This window comes from Trichoderma harzianum (genome assembly GCF_003025095.1).
Source record: "Trichoderma harzianum CBS 226.95 unplaced genomic scaffold M431scaffold_2, whole genome shotgun sequence".
NCBI classification, from domain to species: Eukaryota; Fungi; Ascomycota; class Sordariomycetes; order Hypocreales; family Hypocreaceae; genus Trichoderma; species Trichoderma harzianum.
Window position 1 is genome coordinate 2,940,365 of NW_020209250.1, and position 25,346 is coordinate 2,965,710.

At 51.6% G+C, this 25,346-nt stretch overlaps 6 protein-coding genes across 6 annotated transcripts; 3 read left to right on the forward strand and 3 right to left on the reverse strand.

The window, feature by feature from the left end:
• Positions 1-122: 122 nt before the first annotated feature.
• On the forward strand, positions 123-1,002 carry M431DRAFT_491113 (hypothetical protein; the record flags this gene model as incomplete). Its single annotated transcript, XM_024916873.1, has 2 exons — positions 123-243; positions 386-1,002. 2 exons carry the CDS (start codon positions 123-125, stop codon positions 1,000-1,002), a joined length of 738 nt encoding a protein of 245 aa, XP_024779196.1.
• Positions 1,003-1,253: 251 nt separating this feature from the next.
• On the reverse strand, positions 1,254-5,307 carry M431DRAFT_74971 (hypothetical protein; the record flags this gene model as incomplete). The annotated part of the gene is made up of 4 exons (XM_024922291.1): positions 1,254-1,280; positions 1,351-2,638; positions 2,830-4,909; positions 5,064-5,307. 4 exons carry the CDS (start codon positions 5,305-5,307, stop codon positions 1,254-1,256), a joined length of 3,639 nt encoding a protein of 1,212 aa, XP_024779197.1.
• A 305-nt stretch (positions 5,308-5,612) lies between these two features.
• On the forward strand, positions 5,613-11,361 carry M431DRAFT_491115 (hypothetical protein; the record flags this gene model as incomplete). Its single annotated transcript, XM_024916874.1, has 7 exons — positions 5,613-6,441; positions 6,527-7,184; positions 7,276-7,299; positions 7,816-8,387; positions 8,444-8,445; positions 8,624-9,279; positions 10,902-11,361. 7 exons carry the CDS (start codon positions 5,613-5,615, stop codon positions 11,359-11,361), a joined length of 3,201 nt encoding a protein of 1,066 aa, XP_024779198.1.
• Positions 11,362-12,699: 1,338 nt separating this feature from the next.
• M431DRAFT_76899 (hypothetical protein) lies at positions 12,700-14,459 on the reverse strand (the record flags this gene model as incomplete). Its single annotated transcript, XM_024922509.1, has 2 exons — positions 12,700-13,888; positions 13,963-14,459. 2 exons carry the CDS (start codon positions 14,457-14,459, stop codon positions 12,700-12,702), a joined length of 1,686 nt encoding a protein of 561 aa, XP_024779199.1.
• Positions 14,460-20,139: 5,680 nt separating this feature from the next.
• Positions 20,140-21,214, forward strand: M431DRAFT_305864 (hypothetical protein). The gene has a single exon (XM_024914187.1). It carries the CDS (start codon positions 20,391-20,393, stop codon positions 20,961-20,963), a length of 573 nt encoding a protein of 190 aa, XP_024779200.1. The 5' UTR covers positions 20,140-20,390; the 3' UTR covers positions 20,964-21,214.
• Positions 21,215-22,888: 1,674 nt separating this feature from the next.
• Positions 22,889-24,256, reverse strand: M431DRAFT_75441 (hypothetical protein; the record flags this gene model as incomplete). Its single annotated transcript, XM_024922335.1, has 4 exons — positions 22,889-23,059; positions 23,143-23,389; positions 23,475-23,865; positions 23,974-24,256. 4 exons carry the CDS (start codon positions 24,254-24,256, stop codon positions 22,889-22,891), a joined length of 1,092 nt encoding a protein of 363 aa, XP_024779201.1.
• Positions 24,257-25,346: the final 1,090 nt, after the last annotated feature.

Genomic DNA, 25,346 nt, shown 5'->3' on the forward strand with positions numbered 1-25,346 from the left:
CGAAGTTCGTGCCTCTCTCATGCCCGTCACGAGGACAAACCTCAGTTCTATTTCTACCTCCAGTTCCAGTTCCAACCTCTGCTTCTGTACATCTCGCAACTACTGGGTATAGTAGGAATATCATGGAATACTGCAGTACCTGCACAGGCAGCCTTGCCTCGTCGCCTCCATATTCGCAAGACGCCGCATCTTTCCCGCAAGACCGGAGAGTAGAGTGCTGTTCCCGAGTTATCTGCGCAAAGTGTATACAGGTTAGCCACAACTTGAAGCTCTTCTTATCTACATGATGCAGCGTTTATACCACTCCCTTGAAATCTGTTGCTAATCCGCGCAATCTTCTTTTAGAGCTATCCGCGCTTTGCATCCTACTGTCCATTCTGCCAAGTATCAAGCACGCCCTCGCCGTTACCTCAAGGCCTTCGGGATCCTCCTCTGTACACCTCGGTCCCAAGTTTGGGGTCCAGATCCATCCCGGCTTCTGCTCCCCCGCCACCGTACAAATCCGTAGATGATGCGCCACCAGCCAAGAGCAACAAAAGCAGCACGCCCGAGTTCGATGAGAAAGCCGCCCTAGACGACACCCTCCATTTCCTGGACCATGACCACGACACTGTCCAGTCGCTGTCGCTGCGGTATGGCGTGCCACCCGCGGCGTTGCGACGGCGAAACAACCTCACAAGTGATCACCTGCTAGTCGGCCGAAAGACGATCTTGATTCCCGGCGAGTTTTACAAGGGCGGCGTCAGCCTGTCGCCTCGGCCGGTCGAGGGCGAGGAAGAGGAGCTGAGAAAGGGAAAAATCCGGCGCTTCATGACACTTTGCAAAGTTGCCGACTATGATTACGCTCTGTTGTATATGGAGCAGGCCGGTTATGATATCGATGCCGCCATCGTCGCTTACATGGATGATGAAGTCTGGGAGAGGACTCATCCAAACCGGCGAGAGAGGAATGCCGAGGCCAACAAGGTCAAGAGTCGTGGATTGTTTTGGAGGGGCCTGTAAACCCATCACGACTGGTTTTCTGGCGCATATTTGCTTTCTTTGCTTTTGGAGAATTTGGGACATTAGAATTTCGTATTTCATGTAAACGTGCAAAATTTGCACGAGCATCTTCTTGGATGCCTTCTGCCTAGCCTATTGGGCATATATCATCCTGTATGTAACGCCATCATCCCTGAAACCTACTTAGTTACACCATTCATTGCCATATATTCCACATGATAAAATTAAAGTAAAAGTAAAAACCAAGGCTCTTAAAAGGCAGACCGAGTTCGGATGTCCTAAGTGTGAACTGTTAGCTTGTGTTTCGCCGTGATACGGTATGGTGTATGAGGGAAGGCAGGTCCTTACCGATATTTTCCGCTCAATTTCTCGGACAGAGCGGTCCAGCTCCCCTGCAATCATTTGCTTCTTATCATTTGGAAGCAGAGCATATCTCTCACAGAGATCACCGTCGATGATGCCCTTCATGGGTGCATAGTAGCTGCGGTACATTAAGTGGTCTCGGCCTGCCAGAGGAGGATCCTCGGCCCTCATATGCTGTTCTAGACTTTGGAAGAAGTCTGTATCTTCTCGCGTAACAAACGGAATCAAAACACCAATAGTGCCCATAAGTCCGCTCCACAACAGGACGTCCTGCCCTCCAACCACCAAGCTGGTTTTGGCAATGCTCGTTGGAATATCCTGAGTGAAGAGGTGGCACATCAGATCCAGGCGATGAGAGGTTCCGTGAAGATAGTCTCTCGCGTTGAGTAAATGAAGCCCTGCTTGCTCCTCATCGGCCTCTTCACTGGCCTTCTGCGGAGAGCGCACGATGAAGATGTTGCCGAATTTGTCTCCACCAGCAACAGTCTCATAATCTACCATCGTTGTGCACGTTGTCCATCTGGCGACGGTGTCGTCCACGAAAGCAATGAGTTTGTTTGTTGACTGCTTGTAGACAGCGTAGGTTATGCCTTGCTGCACGTCTCCAACAACAATTCGGTTGCCTTGCGTGCTTAGAGAAATGATCTGCTGTGGTGCGACTTCGGCTTGGGCCTTTCGTAGCAGCTGCCGCATACCGAGATCGTATATGCGGAGTGTCTTTCCAATGCCCACCAACACTCGTCCTTGGAAAGGAATCATGGCCATAGGAGGCTCTTCGACCTTGGTTTTGTGGATGAATACTAGACCCCTGCCGTCGTTCTCAAACCGGTAGATATGGACGAATGCGTCAGAAAAACTGCGAGGGTTCACGACCATATCTTTCCCGGTTCCAACGACCAGGAAGGTTTCGTTCTCCTGACTGGCAAACGTAACGATGGCCACACTGACTGCGGCCTCATTCTCCTCTAGGTCTATTCTTTGCAGAACTTGGCCATCTTCGGCTTGAGGGTCAACGACGCTGATACACGAGGCCCAGCGTCGGTTGCCTCTGGGGTGCCCGAATTCTTCTGCTGGAAGGACCTTGGTGTCCCCATTGACCCGGGCTGGGTCTGCGAGCAATTTGGCGCAGAGTTCAGGAGCAAGAGTATGATTATCCGCCTCAATCACATAGAAAAGAGGATGATCTGGATGCTTCACCATCTTCTTGGGCGTGTAAGTCAAGGGAATTGAACTCTGGATAAGTGTGTCCCCAAGTCGGTCGACAGAGAAAATCCTAGTAATCATCAGCATCTGCAATGGTAGGTTTTATGATATCAGAACAAAAACAGATGATCGAGTGCCTTTCAGTAGGAACAATTGGAAAAAAAATGCGTAATAAGAACCTCATAGCCCGCAGGCTTGGATCCCATATTTTTCATCATTTGGCACGATATGATTCAGGAGAAAGAGACATCAATCACTTACCGTAGAGTTTGCCCTTGAATGCCCACGACGCCTTCCTCGCACTGCTCGCTTGTAAAATTCCAGCCCCATTCTAGATCAACATAGTTGAGGGGAGTGACGACAAAAGTCTTGGTGATGGGATCAGCGTATCCCAGCCATGGTCGAGAGCTTAGACCAAGTACACAAGTCCTTCCCTGGACCGTTACCTGGAATAGTCTCACTTGCTTCGGCCCCAGAAACTTCTGCCGCGTGTCTGTTAATTCGCCAGTAACTTCATCCAAGACAGTCCGCAGGTAGACGCCTGAGTAGAGGCCGATGTGTAGGTAGAGAGTGGAGCCGCCTGATGACGAGTCTTCCATGGAAATGATGGCGAGGGAGGTGGGCGCTGCTGTCAGTGCTTGCACTGACTTGTTTTCGAGAGTAGACTCCGGGTCAAGGCTCAATATGCGAACTGTGCAGTCGTCACAGCCAACTGCAAGGAACGAACTCCGCAATCTGCCTTCGGGAACTTCGCCCAGGCTCAGGCAAGTAACTGTTCCGAACATTTCTTTCTTCTCGTCGTATTCTGCCAATGAACCGTCATCATCCATCTCGAAATAGACAATTTCACCAGAGCTTAGGGCAATAGCTACTTGGTGGGCGTTGGTTGAAGCGGCTACGATAGACCGGTGCTGCGGAGCGTCCCACTGGTTAACTTGCCCGTTACGGATATGCCTAATACCCTTGGGGTGAACTTGAATCAGACCGTCATCACCAAGCAGCTGGGCAGCCAGGGTTGGGACACTGGTAAGGAACCCAGAGTCGCTGACTTCTTCCACCGTCTCTCCTATACTGAGGACAAGAGTCCCGTTAGTAAAGGAGAGGACAATGTATGCATCATATTGTGCAGTTCGATTCAGCTTCAGCGTCCAAACAGCAGATGGGATACCGGGCAGCTCAGAGGACACGATTTCATTAATCTCAAGCCCATGCTTCAGTGTCCGGAATGTGCTTCGAGCACCGTTGCCGCAAATGGTGTAAATCTGAGGCGCATCCTCGTTGGTCAGGTTGGCAACCTTGCAGTCAAGAAGAGGGTTCATGGAAGGAATGCTCTCAACGAGGACCAGATTTTCCAATGGCCGGGGATAGAAGTAGACAGGATTATATGAAGCCTGTGCATCGACGGGGAAGTCATCGCTGGTAAACTCCAACTCTTCGTCATCGTCTCCAAGTTTTTCGAATTGGTAGAAGGAGAAGTTTCCGAACTGGCTGGCAACATAGAGGAAGCCGCTCTTCAAAATACAGAGACTAGCTGCAGCTGGAACTGTATCGAAATACTTGATTTTGAGCCTTCTGACTTCACCTGTAGTGTTGCCTTCTTCGTCCTCTACCATGTCGATTGTGACCTTGAACATGTCACCGTCCTCGGTCTGGAGTAGGAAGAAGAAAGCGCCAGCGCTGCCCTTGAGCTTGTGCATGACACCAGAGATGATGGTGCGCTTTCTGGACGGATCCTCCGTTGCTCCTCGTCGGCGGGGAATTGGCACCCGGAAAGCCTCTTGGTTGGAATGGCGGTATGTGATATTCTCCTCGCCACACACCAGGACGCCACTGGGCCCATCATTGCCACCGGGTACCTGGAATAGCAGCGAGGCAGTTGAGTCTACAGGCTCTGACCACTTTCTCACGACGTGATTGAGACCGAGATCAAGCTCATAGTAGACCAGCTGAGTTTCCAGCTCTCGCAAAGCTTCCCCTGTAGCATCTTGGTCCGCCTCAGTGTAGTCCATCTCTAGAGCAGCAAACACAGGATTGGCATAGCCAACATCTAGTGCCACCATAGAAATGACCAAGACTCCAGGCTTGTGAGCCTCGAGGGGCGAGGAGATGGTGAGCTCTGCCTGAGAATTTCGATTGAGCACGTATACGAGCTTGTTCTTCTCAATGGATGCAATGAGACACGCGCGCCCCTTGGGGTCACAAGCGAGATATTCTCCAGGAATAACTCTCCGCACGCCAGACTTTCCAAAAGTCTCCAGATGCAGCTTGTGGAATCGATTCTCTTTCGGAAGATACTCAATAACCGTGATCCGACCAGAGTCAGTTGCTAAGATTAAGTAGTCTGGAACATGATATTAGCCCATTGGTCGCGAAATAGCAATAACCCCCCGCTCTATAAGGGGGTGTTTGTCTGGTAGGGTGCGCTGTAAAGCTTTTTTTTATCTTCACCATCACTATGTGGCCCCTCCAAAAATAATGGGAGCTGAGGAACTCACCCTTATTGCTGCCTGCTAGGCGAAAGGCCGCCAAAGACCTGATAATGCCGAAGATGTCATGAGACAGCAGTGTGATGACCTTTCCCTGCGACGGGTCAGGCCGTAAGAGAGCCAGCCGTGACCCAGCACCCGTGATGATGAGCTGCTCCTTGGTGCCCGCGAACTGACCCAGAACCGCTTGGACGACATTGGTTGGCGGCTGGATCGTCAGCGAGTAAAGGAACATGTTAGAAGTGGTCGCCATGTTCCTGACTGGGCGCAGTCAAGCCTGCACGGCTTTTCAGAAGCTTGAATGGCCGATTGAGCAGCTCAGTCGCGTTGGGAAGCGGTTGTTGTGTGGAAAATCAACAGGCGGAGCTCTGCTTGAGATTTGATGCTAAAAGTTTGGAAAAGGGCCGGAAGAATGGAGGAACAATAATGCGGGGGTGGTGCGAGGGTGGTCCGAGCTCCTTGCAAATTGCGCCCATTCAGTCCATCTTTTTTATACAGGCGAGAGAGGCATAGCGGGGGATCACTTTCAACGTCAATTCCAGTCAATCAGGCATTACAATGGAGCCGGCTCTGCGTCGAGCGGCTCACAGCCTGTGTGGGCGTTGCTCAGCATCTTTGCGGAGGCAAACAGCTGTGCGAGGCGCATTGAAGCCGTGGGCGCAAGTGTCAATCCGGAGCGTGCACTCGTGCAAGTCGCAAGACGCCAAACGTACGATTGCGGGATCCAAGTTGACAACTGCGCGGGAGTTTACATCCAGCGCCAACGCAGCTTCTGAGGCCTCTGCTGCTGGAAAGTCGCCGGTATCTACACTTCGATTGAACTCCGATGACCTTTTCCATCCGTTTTCTGAATCGCCAGTTCCCGAATTCCGTCGCCGAGCTGCCTTTATGAAGCAGCATGCATACTGCCCTCACCCAGACCACAAGCATGCCCGAGTTCCCCTCGACGCTTCGGCGGTTGATGATGCTGCTCCGGCTACTGGTGGCGATATGCCGCCTGCGAACGTGGATTTCGAGTGCCCCGACTGCGGCATTGCGGTATACTGCAGCAAAGAGCACTGGATGGATGATTATGAGAACCATCTGAAGATCTGCGATACTCTCCGCCAAATCAACGAAGACGATCACGATCTGCGATCCGGAAGAGTGTTCCACGAAGGCAACCTCCCCGATCTTCAGATGGAGAATGCTGCGGTCAACATGACAAATTGGGACACTTTCATGTACACTCGAGAATTTGAGGCGGTTGACTCGGACCGCTCGATGAGACAAATCACTCGACTCCTTACATATCCGATTACAATCGGCAGTGTTCTTCATGAACTGAGCCCCTACAATATCCAGAATGGAGGACGTTTAACGGTCGAGGGGTTGAAGAGCTTTAGTGGTAAGTGAGAGCAAACCGAGCCGTGGACGTGGCTTGACATCTGTTGTCTCTTTGCATACGGGACTAATGTGGATTGCGATTCTAGCTTTGAGATATAACCTGCATATACCAAGGTCTGGCCGTGGCGCTGGCATCAACCAGCTTCGCCCAGAACCCCCGCCAGTGAGAATATTTATTCTCGGCGCTCGAGCCGAATCATCGCTGCCACGACCTGTATGGGTGCAGCTGGCCCATCTATTCCCAGAATCACGACTGCACCTTATCTTTATCGGACCGGAGAGCATGGCCAACCGTGACGAAGAATTCCCACTGCCAGAACGCACGCCGTCGAACCCCTTTGGCACCATAGTTGAAGACCGAGTGTGGTACAACATGAAGATTAGCACCATTGTGGATTATTACCACACCATTCACAAGACGGGTCACTTTGCGCCTTACGATCCTTACTTTGATTGCTTCATGCTCTTCCACCCAGGCCTTGGCCACCCTGCAAGCAGCCACGATTGGGAAGAAACTCTGCCCTTGCTGCTGGAGACCAAGGTGCCAATTATCAGCACTGGATATACTCAGGTCGACTTGGATCGTGATGTTGAATGGGTGAAGAAGAAGTCAGGAGGGGAGTTTGACATTCTGCTGGAGCCTGGAGAGAACAAATTCCGGAGTCTGCGATGGGACCTTGATGACATGGACCCTCAGGATATCAGCTGTGGAAACTGGGGCGTTTGGGCGTTCCGAGGAAAGAGGTTCGTTTTGACGATGATTGCATAATGTTTTTTCCACTTCAGGCCGGCTAACAAACTTGACAGATATGAGACGACCACGAGGGACCTATAGAGAAGAGGAAGAAAACCCAAAGAAGTAGGTGGGTTTTGATGGCGCAGGCTTGTGCGAGACGCCATGCTGAAAGAAGTGTAAACCATCCACCACCGTTGTACGGCTATACTGTATGCATAGATGCACCTCTCCAATGTACTATATATCTAAGAGGCGTTTAAAAAGAGAGAGATAAAAAAACTGGGTTGCTTCAGAGTCATCAAAATCCCTCGATATACTATATAGTTGTCCTGCGTCCCTTTATTACAACTTCTTGTCTGGTTTCGCCGGATATGCAGGATTTAAGAGGTCCAAGCTAAGCTGACTGCTGCAGCATCTACGGGCTACCTAAGTGCCCTGTATTACTGCAGATTCCCGGTGAAACAGCTCGCCACAGCGCCTAATCCAAAACACGTGAACCCACTTGACGCACGTGCGGGGTGACCTGCAGCGCACGGTGCAGCCCAGCCCAAGCCAATTCAAGGCCAAACATCGAACTGCATGCCTGCATATCCCAGACCTGCGACCCAACAGGCGACCCAACTTTACCTTGACGACCAGCCTCCTCTGTCCAGTTCCGTGCAGTTCCGCTGCCTTCTGTTTCTCTCCGTCATCGCCTCTCCGCCTCTGCGTCTCCCCGCCTCTTGCGCGCAATGATCCTGCGACGACGCCGCTCGACTCGCCGGCCATGATAGCCGCCTCCGCTTCAGCTTCAGCTCCAACTCCCCCTCCTCTCGCTCACAGAGCCTCAACGAGGCCAAAACATGCTGCTGCCTCTCCGCCCCCCGAAGCCGGCACCCCAGATCGCCGGAGCACCCGTCCCGTGCCGATAGACCCGCTGTCTGATCGGGCAACGCTGAACCTCATCCGCCGGACGCTGTGCCCGCAGCATCTGGGAGACAAAGGCCGAGATGCCCAGCCCGCCATCCAGGACCTCCTGCTGCCACCGCTGACGAGCCGCAATGATGTCGACCTACAGCTCTACGCCTTCCTCGCTATAATCATGCGGGAGTTTGTACAGAGCTGGTATAGCAAGATCACTGCCGACGAGACGTTTGTGCCTGAGATTCTGCGTATCATTGCACACTGCACCACGGCACTGGAGCAGAGGTTTAGGAAGTTGGATCTCGAGAGTTTGCTCTTGGATGAAATACCAGATCTGCTCGATAGACATGCTACAGGCTAGTAGTGGTGTGGCGTTGCCCTACGCTTTGGATCTGCCACTGACTGGGTCCCAGCTCGCCGCGTGGCCTCTCGATCTGCTTTGCAATCCTCGGTTGATGCTGATCCCCGAGAGGTCTACCACTCCATTTTCCCCTTGCCGTTCCTTTCCCCCGTGCCTCGCTTGGATGATAACACGGCTGGGGAGCTACAACGAGAGAACGAGGCGACCTATCGCCAGTTGCTGGTCCAAGGTGTTCTAGCCATCCTGCTCCCTACTGAAGATTTGGAGAACCCCTGCCTAACGGCCCTGGTGGAACAAATATTCTCGGAGTTAATCATTGGCAATGTCATCGCGGGCAAAGCATCCCAGCCATGGCTGCTCTACGAGGCCATCTGTATCGCCGCAAGGTCGTTGGGCGAACAGAAAGATAGGACAAAGGCAAGGATCGTGTCTGGGAAGGACGGACCACCAGACCTTGGTCAGGATGCGGCCAAGTCTCCAAAGTGGACGGCCCAAGGGGTCTTTGTGTTGATTATTCACTTGGGCATCCTCTTCTTCAACGCTCTTCGGCTCATGGCCGGCACCTTGGCGGACTCCATATCGCTACCTCCCAGAACGGCGCTTCATCTCGATGAGGAAGCCGCAGAAGACGCTCACAGTGACAAGCAACCACCACCATCAACGGATACGAACCTCGGGGCCAAAGTACCTGTACTTAGCTTCAAGCTCTGGGCGTGTTTTGGGAATCTGATTGAGCTGGAGGAGAGGAAACCCTGGCTGGGTGGCTTCATATCATTGTTACAGACTGCCGCCATTGATGGGCCATGGCGTATTGCGGGGCTTAATGGTCCTCTCGACAGGTAAGATACGCAAATTTCCTTGTACTGATGAATCGTCTTGGCCCTTCCCTTCCCACCCCTGATCATTGTTGATTCTACTCGTCATCTCGCATCTTCACAAAGTCACTGGACCTTCCTACCCCCCTTGCCTCCAGCGAGTGAGCTTTCAAAACAGGGTCTCTCTCTGGACGGACCGTGCCTTAGCCGGATGCCGCGTTCCCCATCTGTGGCACAAATACTCTCTACATTGTGCACACTCCTGCCTGGCCGACGCCCTCGGAGTCTATCTAGTAGATAGGTAGCTCCATTTGATGAGAGGTCGAAATGGCCATCCCGACAGGGTTATCATGACCGGCGCAATTTGCAACCCAAGACCACACCACACCGAGCATTCTAGATCTGGGCTGCTAGCTCCTTACCTGGCTAGCCAATGGAAATGCGAGGCTCGCCATCTCGGCTCCGATTGCTCGAAATTATCGCGCCGGCCTGGGCCACCACAAAACGGCCCGTCCATCGAGAAGCCTTTATTACGCGCCGGCCTCGAACAGGGGGGGCAATCAGCTACGAGAGAAAGCGGGTCAGGACCCCAGCTGTCTAGCCTCTCACGACGAAAGGGTGTTGGAAGAGCATTTCGTCTGAAAATCAAATCACCCGCTCGCCCCGTGCCGCGCCACCTCCAGGTAGCCATCTGCTGTCCATTGGGCCGACTTCCCCCAAAGCAGGCAAGGCCTCGTGGTTCCTGACCGCGCCGGTTTCTCTTGTCACACGGAAAGGAAAAAAACCCGTTTGTCCCAGCGACTGCTCCACCACGCGTGGGCGCTCGGTGGTTAGTACCCAAGGCCACTGATGGGACGCATGTCACTCGCTTCTCCTCCTCCGCTGGCTTGTTGCGGAAGCTGGGATCGTTTGCGTCAATGGCTAAAGGAATCATACGAAACTACCTGTCAGAAATCAACGGACTTTGGGCGAGAACGCGCTTATGCAAGGCGCTCGTTGGCAAGTGGCCTGTGAGCCTCCTTCACCCTCCGTCGTCGCAACGACTCCTGGCTGTTGCCGCATTACCTGACCGACATGGAGCACGACACATCACTTTCTCCCACGATGCCCATTGGCAGGTCCCTCGCCGCACTACGAAGATCCAGCAGGCACCGTACCACACATCGGAGATGTTCCTTTCTTGTTTTCCCCGCACGCAGCAAGCCTCCTGTCTTGCTATCCAATCTGGTTCAACATTTGCCTCCATGGATCATGGATAGCATGAGGAGCTTTCTCTCCCCCCTCTCTGGCCTTGACCTTGACCCATGATCACATGTACCTTTCTCCATCACACCTTGAGAGAAGGGAGCACGGGTCATCCTTGACAAGACGTCCCCTTTCACAAGCTAAACTTGCCAGCAAGTGGCTCTCGATGGCAACGCTTCCTTCTCGCATTCTCTATCTCTTTTTCTTGTCTACCCACACACAGCATCCACCAACCCCTCCCCTTCTGAATCTCGCTTTCTTTCCCCACCTATAGCGGGCGGACCCGATGGGAATATCCATTTCTTTCCCGGGCTCGTCGTTTTTTTCTCTCTCTTGCTCTCTGATGGGGGACTAACTGAAGCTAACTAATGGCCCTTTTGCTTTTCCGTCGGCTTGTGTAGACTCCTCTCGCACCATATTCAATCTCTCTTCGATTCGTCTCATCTACCACCCATCCTTCGGTCGCTCCGAGGCGCCCTGTTTCCTAACAACAGCCCCGGCACGTCCACTCTTGTGGCTCCCCAGTCGGAGAGGGAGCTGCTCGCTCTGCGCCGTAGGGCCGCCAGCGCTATCTCGGACTTGCTCCCTGCAAGCGTGACCCGCGTGTACTTTGGCCGTCGGCATTGGCGCCTGGGCGGGCTGTTTGGCCCTGGCGATGATGCGGGATCGCCTTCTGCCGCGATCGACGAGGAGGACCACGAGAGGATCTTGGATGAGCTCGAGAGTCTCCTCGACGTCGTTGGGGACGAGTACTGCAACAAACACTTGATGTATAGCGCCTTGGAACTGGTTCTTGTGAGGCTGATGCCAGAGCTAAGCGACAAGGGCGTTGTGGAGCTACGGCAAGACAGACTTGGTTAATACTAAGCACCCACGAATATACCTTATTAACTGTAAAGTGCATAAACACAACCTTTTTGCGCACGTAGTACTCTGTACGGATTTGAACCAGCAGTGTGCAACTCGTAGTCGTGCCCAGTAATAGTGTGTATTATAGCTTCTGCCTACTCGTAGCCCCCTGTTCCAGGTCCCCATCTGGACACCTGCTCTCGACCTCCACATGGGATAGACAGACCATCGACATGTACCCAGTACACGCAGATACTCACACACAATGTTAAATGTGGCCCATATTAAATGACAAAAGTTGAGAAAAAAAACGGGGATTAGCCGGTACAGTAACAAAGCGAAAAAAGCATGTAGATGCCGAGAAGAAAATTATGTCCCCATATGGGTTCCCCCCCGCTCCCCGAAGACCCTCTTTTGGTCATTCCCGTACAAAAAAACACATTTGATATTGAAAAGCATGCTTTCTCCGTGAGGAGTATGGTGCCAAACAGGCCCTTGTAATTTTTTTGGTCTTGTCTTGTTCCCCCAATTCATATCCTTTCAAAAAATGAAATATCACGACAAATAATGAAACAGGAAAATGTAGAAATGTTAAGACCCAAGTAGATAATCTTAAGAAAACCAGAAGCGGCAGGGGATGGAGCCCAAGGTCCTGCTTACTCCCACACCATGTCAGCGACACCTGTCCGTCTTTTTTTGTCCTTTTTTTGGTGTATCAAGTCCAACCAAGGATAAGAAGAAAATATGTAAAGAAAATTCAAAAGGCGGATGAAATAAGAATCAAAGCAGTAGCACACTCAGGTTGCGCGCGAGCAGCAAGCAGAATCTTTGGTCGCTAGATATGTGTTAGGAGAGTGGTAGGTGTCATCGCACTGGTTTCGAATGGAAACCAGGTTAAAAAAATAATGAAATGAGTGATATCTGAATGATAGAAGAAAAAAAAAAAAATCAGTTTTGATGCTGGTAGATCTGTTGCCAGATGAAGTCGCCTTTCTCTTTTAGTTATAACCCCGTTTCCATCCAGTTCAGTTCCTTGTCCATTCCTTAGGGGCCACTTCCGTCGCCTGCGGTGTGGAAGCGGAAGCCTTTTCATGTTATATGAAATAGGTCGGTGCCACAGCATTGATTCGATGTGAAAAGATCATCTTTGCTCTTACTCCGAGTTGGGTAGCCCGGTCCGCCGTCTTCTTCCCATACTCATTCCTTTGTTTGTTCCAGAAATGCTCAAAAAATTCCGTAACGCCAGGGGAAAAAAAACTTCGATAACAGACATTCAAAAACAGGGAAACAGGCGTATGCGTATGAAAGAAGTGTGTAGTTGATATTCCAGAGACCCATTTGATGTCTCTGTCATATCCCCACCATCGATGTCTCAGTCAACGACTGAATTTCCCCGTCATCGCCTTCGGGGATCCTCGATAGCCCTCCTATAGAAGGACGAGTAGTCTGATGTTGATGTAATTGTAGCTTCTTTGTAAGTTGAACGATGGTGGCGTAGTCGCTTTTGTCAAATGGCCCATTGGGTGTCATGCTGTGCAGATAATTTAGCAGCGTTTCCGCGGCACGTCTAGCATCCTCGGGGGTCGGAGATGTTGGCGAAGAGTCGGCAGTTGTCGAGGATACAGAGCTAGTGTTTGTGGAAGGGTTGTTTGACCGCGCAGCAATACTCGAGTTGCTACTGCTGCGGCGTAAAGCCGGCGGCGATGATACTGTTGAATCAAGCGTGAAAGGAGTGTTTCGGATGTCATTTGTTGGTGATTCAAGTGTTGAAGCTGACGTGACGGCAGATGGGTGTCGAGGGGTGAGTGGACCCGCACTTATATCCTGGTTCACACAGTCGATGTTAAGAGAAGGGAATGTGTTGCTTCTCTTTCCGCGATGTTGTTGGAAATCAGGGGCGGCCGGTTGTATGTGTAAACTATTTTGAAACGCTCCAATGTTGGGGTCAGGTGAGAAGTGAAAGGGCGCTGTTGGGCTTATCGTATCACCGGGGAACGAAACACTTGGGTCCCTCAAATCGCTGGCCAACGATGTAGAGGAGTGTGACCCAGCATGTCCGTACCGAAAACTGAATTCATGTGCTTCAGCTTGCAAGTCCTCATCGCTGCGGCTGGCAGACAAAGGGGAGAGTTGTTGAGTCGGAGAAACAGGAGAGACGTTAGGATTTGTTTTATCTCCTGTGAAACGTGGAATAGCTGTGGACACAGCAATGCGGTCCGGAATGTTCGTTTCAGAGGCACGGCGCATTAACCGGCCAGCCCCTATGCCGTGTTTTTGCTTGAATTTGAGGAGCCAGTTGCTGTTAATGTTAGTCAGCCCTCTGTCTTGGCTGCCGCTAGCTCGAGCAAAGAGCCTTGCTTGTTCGATGATCTCTTCATCTTTGACTTCAAATCCTCGTTGTTGTTGTCGACGGACATAGTTACTGAGCGTTCGATCAAAATCCGGATGCTTCCCCTTCAAACGCTTGAGTGCTGAGCTATCTGGCTCCGGATCTTGCTTAAGGTACTGATCCTTGTGCCTCAACACCTTGGATACAGTGCTTGACGCCGACGTTAGTTTATTCTCGTCCAAGTGTAAAGGGGAAAAGTCCCGAGTAATGTTTGGAGAAGTTACCTTCTTTCAACACCAAATTTTGCGCCGATGTCTGCCTGCCTTGTGCCCGGGTTGTCTTCGTGATACTGGCACATGGCCCGTTTTTGCTCTGCGCTCAACGTCTTTCTTGCTTTCTCATGGTGCACAGGGGGTCTCGGCGACGGGTCAACGGGGGGCAGGCTGGACGCCGGCGCAATCGACAACGGAGGTGCAGAGTAGCTCCCTGATGGAGTCGGGTTTGTCAACTGGCTCGGCCACTGCGTGTTCAGCATCGGCAACTGGTGATGACCCATTAGCGGCGCAGGCTGGATTAGCTGATGGGTCGAGGGCGGAGGAATGGACGGTTGAATGGGCGGAGGCATTCTGTTGAGTGATTCTGATGGCAACCCGTGAGATATAAATCCGCCAAAGGTGGCGCCATATTCATTCAGAGGGCTGTTTCCATAAGGACTCTGACTATACGGACTGATGCTCGCCCAGTGGTCGCTGGAATACCCAGCTCCGTTACTCTGTACCATAGTAGCGTCCTGGCCCAGGTTGGCAGAACCGTGACCAGCAGTGTTCATTGTATGTATTCCAAGAAGTTTAGAGGCCCAGTCTATCGCTGGGTTTTGCTAGTTACTGAAAAACTGAGAAAGTCAGCACTTGGCAAATAGTCTCTTGCCAGAAAACGGACAGGAGGAAGAGGAGAGCAAGAGAGAAGCGGAACGAGTGGGGGGTATTATCATTCATCCGTCAGCGAAGAGACAAAGTCAAAACCTTGTCTTGGGCCGTCATCAATGAGCCGGCAATAATATGTCAAGTATCGTTACGGGAAGCATTTGTTCAGAGCAAACAAAAAGAAGCGTACGAACCTCATGGACAGTTATGTTAGGGACTGGCATAACCCTTTTCTTTTGGAGATGAACAGACCAGACGAGAAGGACAAATAAATCGAGATGCTAAAATATGATTGCAACGCAAACTAATAATGGAGAAAGGTATCGCAGTATAAGCAAGTTTGTAGGAGTTTGAGAGCAAAGAGAACCAAGATGGGTAATAGTAAAGAATGAAGTCTCGGTGACAAATTTGCTGGATGAGGGGTGCTCTGCTAGATAATGTATCGCTACTTGGCCAGCTGTAGAGCAACGCCCTGGAGCAAGCAAAGAAGCAAAGAAGCACACCTGTCAAGGAAAGCCCTGCTTCTCACGTCACTTTAACTACTACTGAAGCGTGCAAGACCCGCTGGTGGACTCTCTTCCGCGCGGTAACGGTCTGGTGAGACAATGACGGAACTTTTCTTCGCCGTTACTCGCTGCCTCGTGCTTTCGTGGGGGTGAAAATACAAGACTGCGGAGAAGGGAAACGACTCATGTCAGCCCTGGGCAAGAACAGAAAGTAGCAGCATTCGGTCTGGTCGAGGGGCGGTGATGCATCTAAGATGATAAACCAAGTACCGGCCCCGGACCTGGCAGTGGAAGTGGAAGTCGTCGCACCGCGTGCTTGTCTGTGCGGCAAGCGAGTCCGTACAAGATCTGACAAGCTGCAGCAGGCCGATGCTGTTGGTCAAGGAGACGGCAAGCTCGGTGGTTTGCTGCAGACGAGCAAGTGGCCCACCAGCCAGTGCTATGCTAGGTCTACCAAGCCGGGCTAGACTAGGGTATCCAAGCAGTATCCTCCCAGAGGCGTACAAGAAGTGGCTCTTGTAACTGTACTCGTCCTGGGAAGATGCTGAAGCCGGAGCGCATTGTCTGCGAAGGAAGCGGAACGTTGGCCGTGGAGGCAGGCATGCAGACGCATGCACGAAGAGGTCCTGTACATGTACGTCCAGGGGCCCTGATGCAGGGGGCCCATGGAGAGGAGGGGGCGTGTGAGTCGGCAAGGTAATGGGCGCCTCTCCATCGTGTGGGCGAGTTGAGCTACAGTAGGTACTCGTACCTTTAACCTATAAGTGAGTGAGTGAGTGAGTCTGCGTGTGTCAGTTTTGGCTGTCTACATAGCTTGCTTGTCTGCATGTCCGGCGCCCTTGTTTGCTAGGGAGAAGACGGGTGGGATTCCGTCCCAGAAGGGAATGGGCCTGAGAGACCAGAGACCGGAATGACTGAGGGGTGCTCTGGACGGACAAGCTAGGATTGGGAACGGGCCATGGATCATGGAGATTGGGCATGATAGGGCAAACATTGACCAACGGGTGACCAGGGCCAGCATGGCCAGAAGAGGCAGCGTCGGCGGGATCTGGGAACTCGACATGGGACCATATGTAGGTACAGGCAAGGCAAACCCACACCCACTCACTGATTAATATTGGTTCGTTGGCGGTCTCCTGAGCTTCTGCTGGCGCTGTGTCGCATCCGTGCCGTCGGCCTTGTAAGTTGGAACAAGTTTCCTTTCTGCACGGCCTGTTGCAGGATGCAGCATACGAGTATGTATGCTCTTAGTAAGTTAGTAGGTAGCATCCAGAGTAGATGCCCTGTCTGGTGTTGTGCGACGTCGGAAAAAAATGATTCAGCATTCCGTACCTTCCCTCCGTGACGTCGGCCCAGAAGCGTGACAAGAGCCATCAACGACAAGGATAGACAGAATGAAGCTTATTCATCTCAGGCAACGGCAACGCTTCAAGCACGTTGAGCACCCAAAATGAGCCCAGAGAGAAGCACGAAAACCACGCGAGCGCAATACTTCCGATGGCCATGCACAATGCTAGTACCACTCGGTGCAAGTACGCAAAAAGCCGCTGCTTCCAAGCCCCATGTGGTTGTCTAGGTAGGATGAACATGGACCGTCACCGACTACGAGTGCTTGTACGAGTACAAGTCCAGAACTGACTGCTGCCCAGGGCTTCATCGCGATTCCGGCGCACGAGAGCCTGGCCCGGCATATTCATGGGTCGACGATTTCATCAGCCAGACTAGGAAATAGTCTTCCGGGCAAGCATCCATCCAAGCAGGATTACAGTACAGCACAGCACAGGTATTGTGGAAAATCCACTTCCACCCTCCGGAGCGCTCCAGGTACCCAGTACGAAGCTGCTCTACCGTACGAGGACGCAGCAGCGTCAAAGAACCCCGGCAAAAAATAAGAAACCTTGATCCCGGTCTCATCACCAATAGCCACAGCGAAGCCCGCGCAAACACACCGTACCTGGGCTTGTGGACAATTACGAATCGAAATGTTCTGTATCAAACACCATGCAAACACAGCCACTTGGTCTCGAGATTCGCCACGGAGTTCAGCTCTCCAGCTAAAAGCAGTCTTTCTACGCTCGAATCTCGCGAGTGATAGCTGAGTAGATTGACTGCCAAGTCGCTGCTCAAGCTGTGGTGGATGAGGCTTCAACGGCTCGTATACAAGAGAGGGGTTGGAGCATGTCTCTGTGGAGCGGCCCGAACTAGCTAGCGCACTTGTCGCAGATGATACCGATCAACAACGAATCATTTGCCTAGTTCAAGGTACAGTTATGCCCTCATGTACGAAGTGCCGCAGCTGATCATGTCAATCAAGCTAAGGAACGGTGGCCGTCGAGGAAGTACTCCAGATGTAAATGACAGCCCAATGCCAGAGAGGCACTTGTTCAGCCACAACCGTCTCCACCACCGCGCCGTTTACGAGTGCAAGTATACGCAATTTTAAGCATTAGACAAATGGAAGTTTCAGATATAATAGCTTACGGAGATTTGAGAGTTGCCCCCAGATGGAGGTTACCTACTAGGTAGGATGCTGAGTCGTACCTGTTGGTACTCCTACCGGTTGCCCTCTTCTCCACGTTTTCAGCTACGCGCAAGTCGAGCGCGCCAAATGATGGGTGCTATACTACTGACAGGGGTAGCTAATCCTAGCCGCTCATCGGAAATACTATCACTAGCAACAAGAGAAATTACAGCCGCTTTATCGACGCCATCTTGACTACGCCGCAAAGGCAGAGACCAATCCGCCATTTCGTCCACAGGCAAGCCTGCTCATGCCGAAGCTGCTGACCGATAATTATTTTTTTAGTTCAACGAGAAAGGGTCCAGGTTGTCCCTCTGCTCGAGACACGACCATCGTAGCTTGGTTCTACCCCGACGGAAGCAACAAGATTTATGGTCACCCGCTCATTCGAAAGCCAATATTGGCCTGAGAAGCTTTGAGACTTACCGAACCTGCCGTTGGCTCGTCTTATAAGACAAGATTGATCGACATTGCTGTGCGAAATACCCTCTAGTGCTCTCGAGCTTTATTCTGAAAGTCAACGCACGGGAGCGCGGGAAGACCGTCCACGTTGGCCAGGGCCGTGCCACTAGCCTATTCCTTCTTGAGGTAAATACTTGTGTGAAGTATTCGACGGCTTCTATCTTGCAAGCAGTACTTCTGGAGGATGATGAGGCGGCGAGGCGGCGAGCCATGGCGTGGTGGTAGTTCACACGCTAAAGCACTAAGAGGGGTGTAACTGTTGGATCGCTTGACATCGAACATAACCTTGGTTCGAGCTCATCGGCCATTCCACCAACAAGATCTCTGGCTACTACTATACGAGTGCCTCTAGAGGGGAGTGTTTCCTCATCGACCAATTTGGACGAGATCATGACTTATCGCTTGACCAACTTGGCGAAGTCATGCACATGCTTCTCTATCTACGCACAAACGTCTTACGGTGCCGTTTCATCAGCCTATTTGTGCTAGAGGGTCTCTTATTCAGAAAAAATGAGGCTTGGCATTGTACTAGACAACGGTATCAGTGGTCAGTTTACGACGGAGGTGCCTCTGAGAACAATAGCAGTGCTGACACTCCAATCACAGCCTGTTAGACGGAACAACGTGATGTAGAACTGCTTATTGCAGCACCAGTCTCCCATCCTTGGAGAGTTCGATATCGAATTCATTTACTATGGCGCTCAGTCCGAAATCTTTTTTCACCTTCCCTTTCTTTCTTTTTACCCGGACGGTCCGGTGGAAATCACAAACAGGCACCTGTCAAGAGATAGGTCATGAGGATATGATACTTAAAAGTACGTACACAAGCAGCTCTGCACCCCTGTTAGTACCTACATACCTACCAGAACGATTACATATCGTATACCAACACCAAAGATTAACTTCATGCTGGTAGTGACATACTCATATAACCGGCATATCGTTAACCCGACCTCACAAGCTTCCGATCCAAGGCCAGGGAGTTCTTAAGCTGCATGCTGTGAATATCTGGGCATCTTTTGTTCTCGTCGTCGCTCAAATTGAACGGGGACAAGGGGCTGGTGGCGTCCGCGCCAAGTGAATAGCTTCCGCTTCCAGGCTCTCTTCCAGTTGGCCAATTTCAACCCCTGCCTCTGGCTGCCGCTGCGTGGAGGTCCGTGCTCAGCGTTCAATCCCAGCAAGATACACGGAGCACCTGGCACTTACCAGAGAAGACAGAGAGAGGCAGTACTCGTACCTCACAGGCGTGTGACAACACCCGGTCTCCACGATGGCTTCTTCTGGAGGCATTCGTGAGTCCAACATGATGCTGTACGGCTGAACATATTCACTGACTGCCGGCATTGAATGATTATATTCCCCATCCTTTCACGGTAGTGCGTTAAGATTTGGCTCAGCATGGGCCCTGCCATGTGTTATTAGACTGAGGGCCAGGTCCAATTTAGCATCCTCTCGTCAATCTCATGCTATCAACCTTTCTCTCCCGAAAAGAGCCGCCGTTGGTCTCTCTACTAGCTCCTCATATTCTGTCTCCGACTTACGAAATAGACGTTAGGCGATATCAGTGCAGCAGCTCAACGAAGCATACCGTTGGGTGTTCTCAGCAACCAAATGTTGAGAGATGTGACGCGTCCTCATCCTGTGCTTTTCCCAACAGCCAACTGAACCAAGGCGGCATGAAAATCATCACCAGTACCTGGTCATTCTGGACTTCGTGTAGGAATAACAACCTTTCTCTCTTGGGCAGAGTCGATGATTCAGCTACACGCGATTTGATCCAATGGAAATGGAGACTTTAATTAGATGGAAGGAGGCGGCCAATCCCGACGAGATCTACCGATGCCCACTCTTCAAAACGCGTCCAGGTGCCGGCAAGGTGGATCATGACTGGTTGGTGGTGATACCAAAAACAGCCAATTACACTTCTCGAGGGAGCTGATACCTCGAAGGAATATTGCCGCGTGACGCTCTCCGTAATAGGAAAACACCCCATGGAATCGGTCTTCAAGGTTTCCCAGTTTCCTCGTGGCGAAATTGTCCGGTAGTCTGCTTGTACGACGTCGTCGAGTTCTCATTTCAGGCAAAGGTGATACAATTGTCTCCGGACGATGGCTTCGTATATGGAAGAATACTTTCCAAACCTGTAGTAGACAATATAGCAAACGCCGAGTTTGTCGAACCCTCAGTCGTCTCATCATCCTGGCCGCCATAGGGAGCAGCAGGTGGAAATCTACCACCAACTTTCGGCGTGTTCTGTGTGGAAGACTTCATTTGCGGCATGGCTCGGCCTGTACGATACAATGGCTTGTATGATGCGGCTCCGCGGCGGAGGCTCTGTCACCGAAAGCCCATCCAGCTCTGCTTGCACATGGGTACAGGGCATCATGCCTGGTTCACCGGCATCACGATGTTATCTATCGCATTATGCACCTCCACCGAGCCCCATTGCAAAATTGGATTTCCCTTCTGCTGGCATGTACGTACGAGCATTGAACACAGTCAAGTACTCGTACCTATCAAGACATCGCAACTCAACTTTGCAAGGTCTCCATGTATGCTTTCAACAAGGGCAGCATCATGTTAGTGTTCTCTTGACGGCAGGGCCAACACTGGTCTGTGCCTTATGGCTCTTGTCTCCGTCTCCGCTGCGGGCGAACTACTCCGTAGTCAGTAAGGACATGCATGAGCCATGCCGCGCCGCGCGCTCATCTTTGCTAAAAAACACAGGCCGCCACCAAAATCCTCGTTCCCGCGAAGCGTCTGCTCAAGCATGTACGAGTATCACATGGAGTGCTAGCAGCATGTACGAGCACAGTACCTGTACGACTACGGCCACTGAGGATGCGATTACTGGGCCTAGTACTTACAGGTGAGCACCTTGCAACATGGCATGCAAACCCTCGTTCGTACAGGCTGCCCCTGCGGCTTCCCCTCCCATGTCCCGTCTCCTAGACCGGCCGCCATTGTCAAGATGGCTTTATCTCTCCACTCCTTCGAAAGCAAGCGACACCACGACCACTCACCACTCGATTCTTATCCCAGGCCGGGTCCCGTACCTGTACGCATGATGAAGGTGGCTTGACCGACCGCGTGTTTTGTGTCTCTGCCTGTGGTCATGCTCTTGTTGCCCTTTGGCAGCACTCACTTGGCTTCCGTATGAAGCACAGGGGTTCTTTTCAGACCGGGTCGCTGTTGGCCCACTCACCAATCTCTCGCAAAGCAACAATTCGGGGCTCGACTTAGACGTTTAGAAGCCAGTGGCATTCCTCCGGCACTTGGCACCAAAGGTGGATCAGAGAAAATCAAGAGCTCACAAATACGTACGAATACAGAGTCTCGAGCAGGGTCACCGCCATAAAGAACAAGAAACCAAATAATGCGCCTTCCGCATGCGTCTCCACCCGGCGCCCATCATTTTCTAGTTCTTCCTCGTCTGGGCGGCAAGAGAAGCTCTCTGAAAGGCTGGGCTGGAGACAACCAAGGCCCAATACAACTCCCTGGGGCGCAATGCAGCCAGCATCGGGCCTCCATATCCAGCGAATCGTGTTGCTGCGTCGCCCATCCAAAGCCACCCTGCGAACTTCCAATTAGCGTCAAGGCCGGAGTGCCCTCTCTCTCTTGTTCTTTTCTCTCTCTCGCTCACACCCCCCTCTCCCGGGTTGTCTCTTCTTGGTGTAGCCCCAGGTTGGGCTCTCGTCCGCAGCCCCAAAAGGGACTCTTCCCATCCCCACGTTTCTAGCTCTACTTTTTTTTTTCTGCGAAGGGCGGCCGCAGATCGAGAGGCCCTCGGCTATGCAGGGCCAAAGTACATCAGCCCCCCCGGGGATTGGGCCATGGCCCATTCAACTACGTTCATGCTTTTCTTCACACGCCTATGACCATCCATCGTCGAACAGCGAGTAAGGCGTACGAAACAGCGGACCCCGAGGTTTATCTTCAGGACGAATTACTCGCGTGCCAGTTATCGCTTCTACGCAACTCATTTGACACCCGTACACGTGCTCTGTATGCCATGTCTGTTGTCCCTGTCGATGGCACGCTGGACGGACTTGACTGCTCTGATCGTTGGGAGAGGGAAATTGGGCTATTTTCTATGAGCGTCAGAGCACGGCGTACTACAAAGTAACTACTTTTCTCATTTGAGTCCCCAAAGTGAACGCCCTGCCACTTGCCCCGTAGTCTGCCATCCCCCCTTTTCCTTTTGTTCTTTTTTTCTTTTTAATTTTCTTTTTGCTGTTGTTGCTGCCGTTGTAGTTGTTGCTTGGTGGCGGCGTTGTTACTGTCCCATTTCCATGCACCATTCTACTCCCATCTCCTTAGGGCCTAGAGAATCATTGCCGCCGATCATCATAGCTCATTCCCCTTCTGACGTGCCGAGTCGCGAATTGCCTGCGCATTGGCCTTTGAAACTGTCATGCTCGTGCAATATGCCACATCAATGCCGCCCATCCCTGTCCCGTTCCCGGCCAGTCACCCGGCCAAGGTTTGCATGAACTGAAAACAACCACGTAGGATGTACCCCTGGCCCCCGAAGCGCTCGGGCTTTGTGAATGAAATTCTGCTTGGTCCATTTGCTGGGCCGAAACTCGGGACTTGGGCTTCGCGGGCAGATAACGGATGACAGCCTCCTTGGTTTTGCACGGCACTTCAAAGAGCCGGATGAGTTATGTCGTCTTCTCCTTCATCCGGCGGATTGCCCACTGTAGTTTTGGGCTTTGGAAATTGTCAAATCATCGCTTGATAATAGTCACTGGTAATAACCCAAATTAGTCTTTGTGTGTTCGCTGCGGTCCAATTCTCACACAACATAAGGGGTAGAGGACGTAAAAAGCAGACAGTAATACATACCGACATCTTCATCTTCCAGCTCGTGTGCCAGACCAACCCTCTGCGGCTGATGCTTCACCGACTTGCCATAAACAATGGCTGACTTGAACTGTTCCACAATGCTGCGGTGAATAGCGTTGCACTAATGTTGTGTAACGCACATTAGTTGAGAAGTCCTCGTGATAGTAATAAGGGTAGAGGGGGGTGGTCTTCTTAGTGACTCACAAAGTCTTCCACGGTGCATCTCGACGCTTTGAGCACAACGGGGGCTGAGTAGTCGGGTGCCCTGCCCTTGGGCTTTGTATACACTCGTTTCAGGCTCAGCTTCTCCCACATGGCTTCCATGAGCTCGTCAATGTTCCATCCGTGCTCGGAGCTGATGGGGACTGAGTTGGGGATTCGGTAGAGCAGATCCAGCTCTTCGATGCTGATGGAATCGATCTTGTTGAGACAGTAGACAACGGGAATATAACTATTCAGCAGCATTAGCAATCCATCATCCAGTTTGCCAGCCAACGCGTAGTTTCGGAACAATTCTCGTTGCCTCTTTCACTCACCTTCGGCTCTTTGCCTCGATAATGTCAATCAAATCATCAACAGTAGCATCGCATCGAATAGTAATATCAGCAGAGTTAATGCGGTACTCGCTCATGACCGCCTTGATCTCGTCGTGGTCGATGTGCGTCAGGGGCTGGGTGCTGGTGATGTTCAAGCCACCCTTGTCCTTCTTCCTGAACGTAATGTTGGGGGGCTCTTTGTTGATGCGGATGCCGAAGCCCTCGAGTTCGGCCTCAATGACTCGCTTGTCCGTCAAGGGCTTGTTGACGTCGAGCACAATGAAAATCAAATGGCACGTCTTGGCGACGGCGATGACCTGGCGACCTCTTCCTCGACCGTCCTTGGCTCCCTCGATGATTCCGGGAAGATCGATAATCTGTAAGGGGGCGCCTGTATGCAGCAATGTTTGGTTAGCATTATTCCCATCATTCTCTCGTCCTCTCGCTCTCCCAAGCGGGCGAAAAGAAAGAAAAACAAAATAATCACAGCAACACGCACCATTGTACATGACCTGACCGGGAACCGACGTCAGCGTCGTAAACTCGTACGCCGCAGCTTCTGAGTGCTGCCCCGTCAACCTGCTCATCAATGTACTCTTGCCCACGGACGGAAACCCAATGAAGCCAATACTGGCCACACCCGTCCTGGCCACGTCGAAACCGGCACCGCCGCCGCCGCCGCTGCTGCTGGGGGTGAGCAGCTCACGTTTCAGCTTGGCCAGCTTGGCCTTGAGCTGACCCAAGTGATACGACGTCGCCTTGTTCTTTTGAGTCTTGGCCATCTAATGCAGGGGAAAAGAAAAAAAAAATCGTCAGGGTCCTTGTTCCTAGTAAGAAAAAAAAGCAGACCGCTCCAACGCCGGATTTCGCCTTCGGAAATAACGTCGTCTCGTCGTCTCGCTGGAGGGTTTTCGATGCGGAAGACATACCTCGGCCTCAATCTCCTTGATCTACATTTGTCCAATGTCAGTCAAAAGCTCAGAGTCGAGATAAGAATCACAAATTAAACAAAATGCAAGCTGGGGGGAGGCGAGATCATACCTTGTCCACAGTCGTCGACATGATGCCGGTGGTGTGTATCAGCTATTCCAAATAAATTTCCCGAGTTTCCTCTTGCTTCAATCTTCGATGTTCGTGTGCTCGCAACTCTCTGCGGCGTCGTGCTGGCAGCTGTGATGATAATCGTCTGTTATCACAAACTTGTTTGTGTGTGGTGGCATGAATCTTTTGGAAGGAATTTGGTGGGGTAAATTTTTGGTTTGTGGTTCCTGGTGGCCAATGATGTCAGCCCATTTGGACCAATCCGCTTTAGGGAAGAGGAGCCACAGCATTTATATGGATGGATGGCTTTTTGCCACAGCTTGTGTCTCATAAGATCAATGATACCATCACAGCTCTTATAACTTATAGACTTACAGGTGACATATACGCGAACAACTCCATCAGATGTACAAGAGCGAAAAAAAACATAACTGTATTTAATACAAGGCTATTGTAGTCCATGTATCTTCATCACCCAAATTCCGGGGTCCTCCTAAGGGGAAAAAAAAGCCATCAAGAATTCTTCTTGCCCAATGCCGCATTGCTGGAAACTCTTGCATCAAAACGCCCTTCGTCTCACATACAAAGCTTCCCTTTTCCTCCCTGTCCGACCAAAAAAAAAGGAAAGACGACTCTGTAGAACCATTGACCTGTTCCATAAACAAGCAAACTGTCCAAATGTACCGTAGCATACCATAGCACTCCGTCCAAGCTGTAAAGGGAGAAAAGAAGAAAGAAAGGCTTTTTTTGTCCCTCTGCTCATGCTGTAAAAGTGTCAAGACCCATGTCAAGCAAAACAGAAATCATTCCCTCCTCAAGGAGCCAGCCACC

What these genes read in the sequence shown, in the direction of transcription:
- M431DRAFT_305864 (XM_024914187.1), top strand. Translation starts at nt 20,391, where the DNA reads ATGGCTTGTATGATGCGGCTCCGCGGCGGAGGCTCTGTCACCGAAAGC.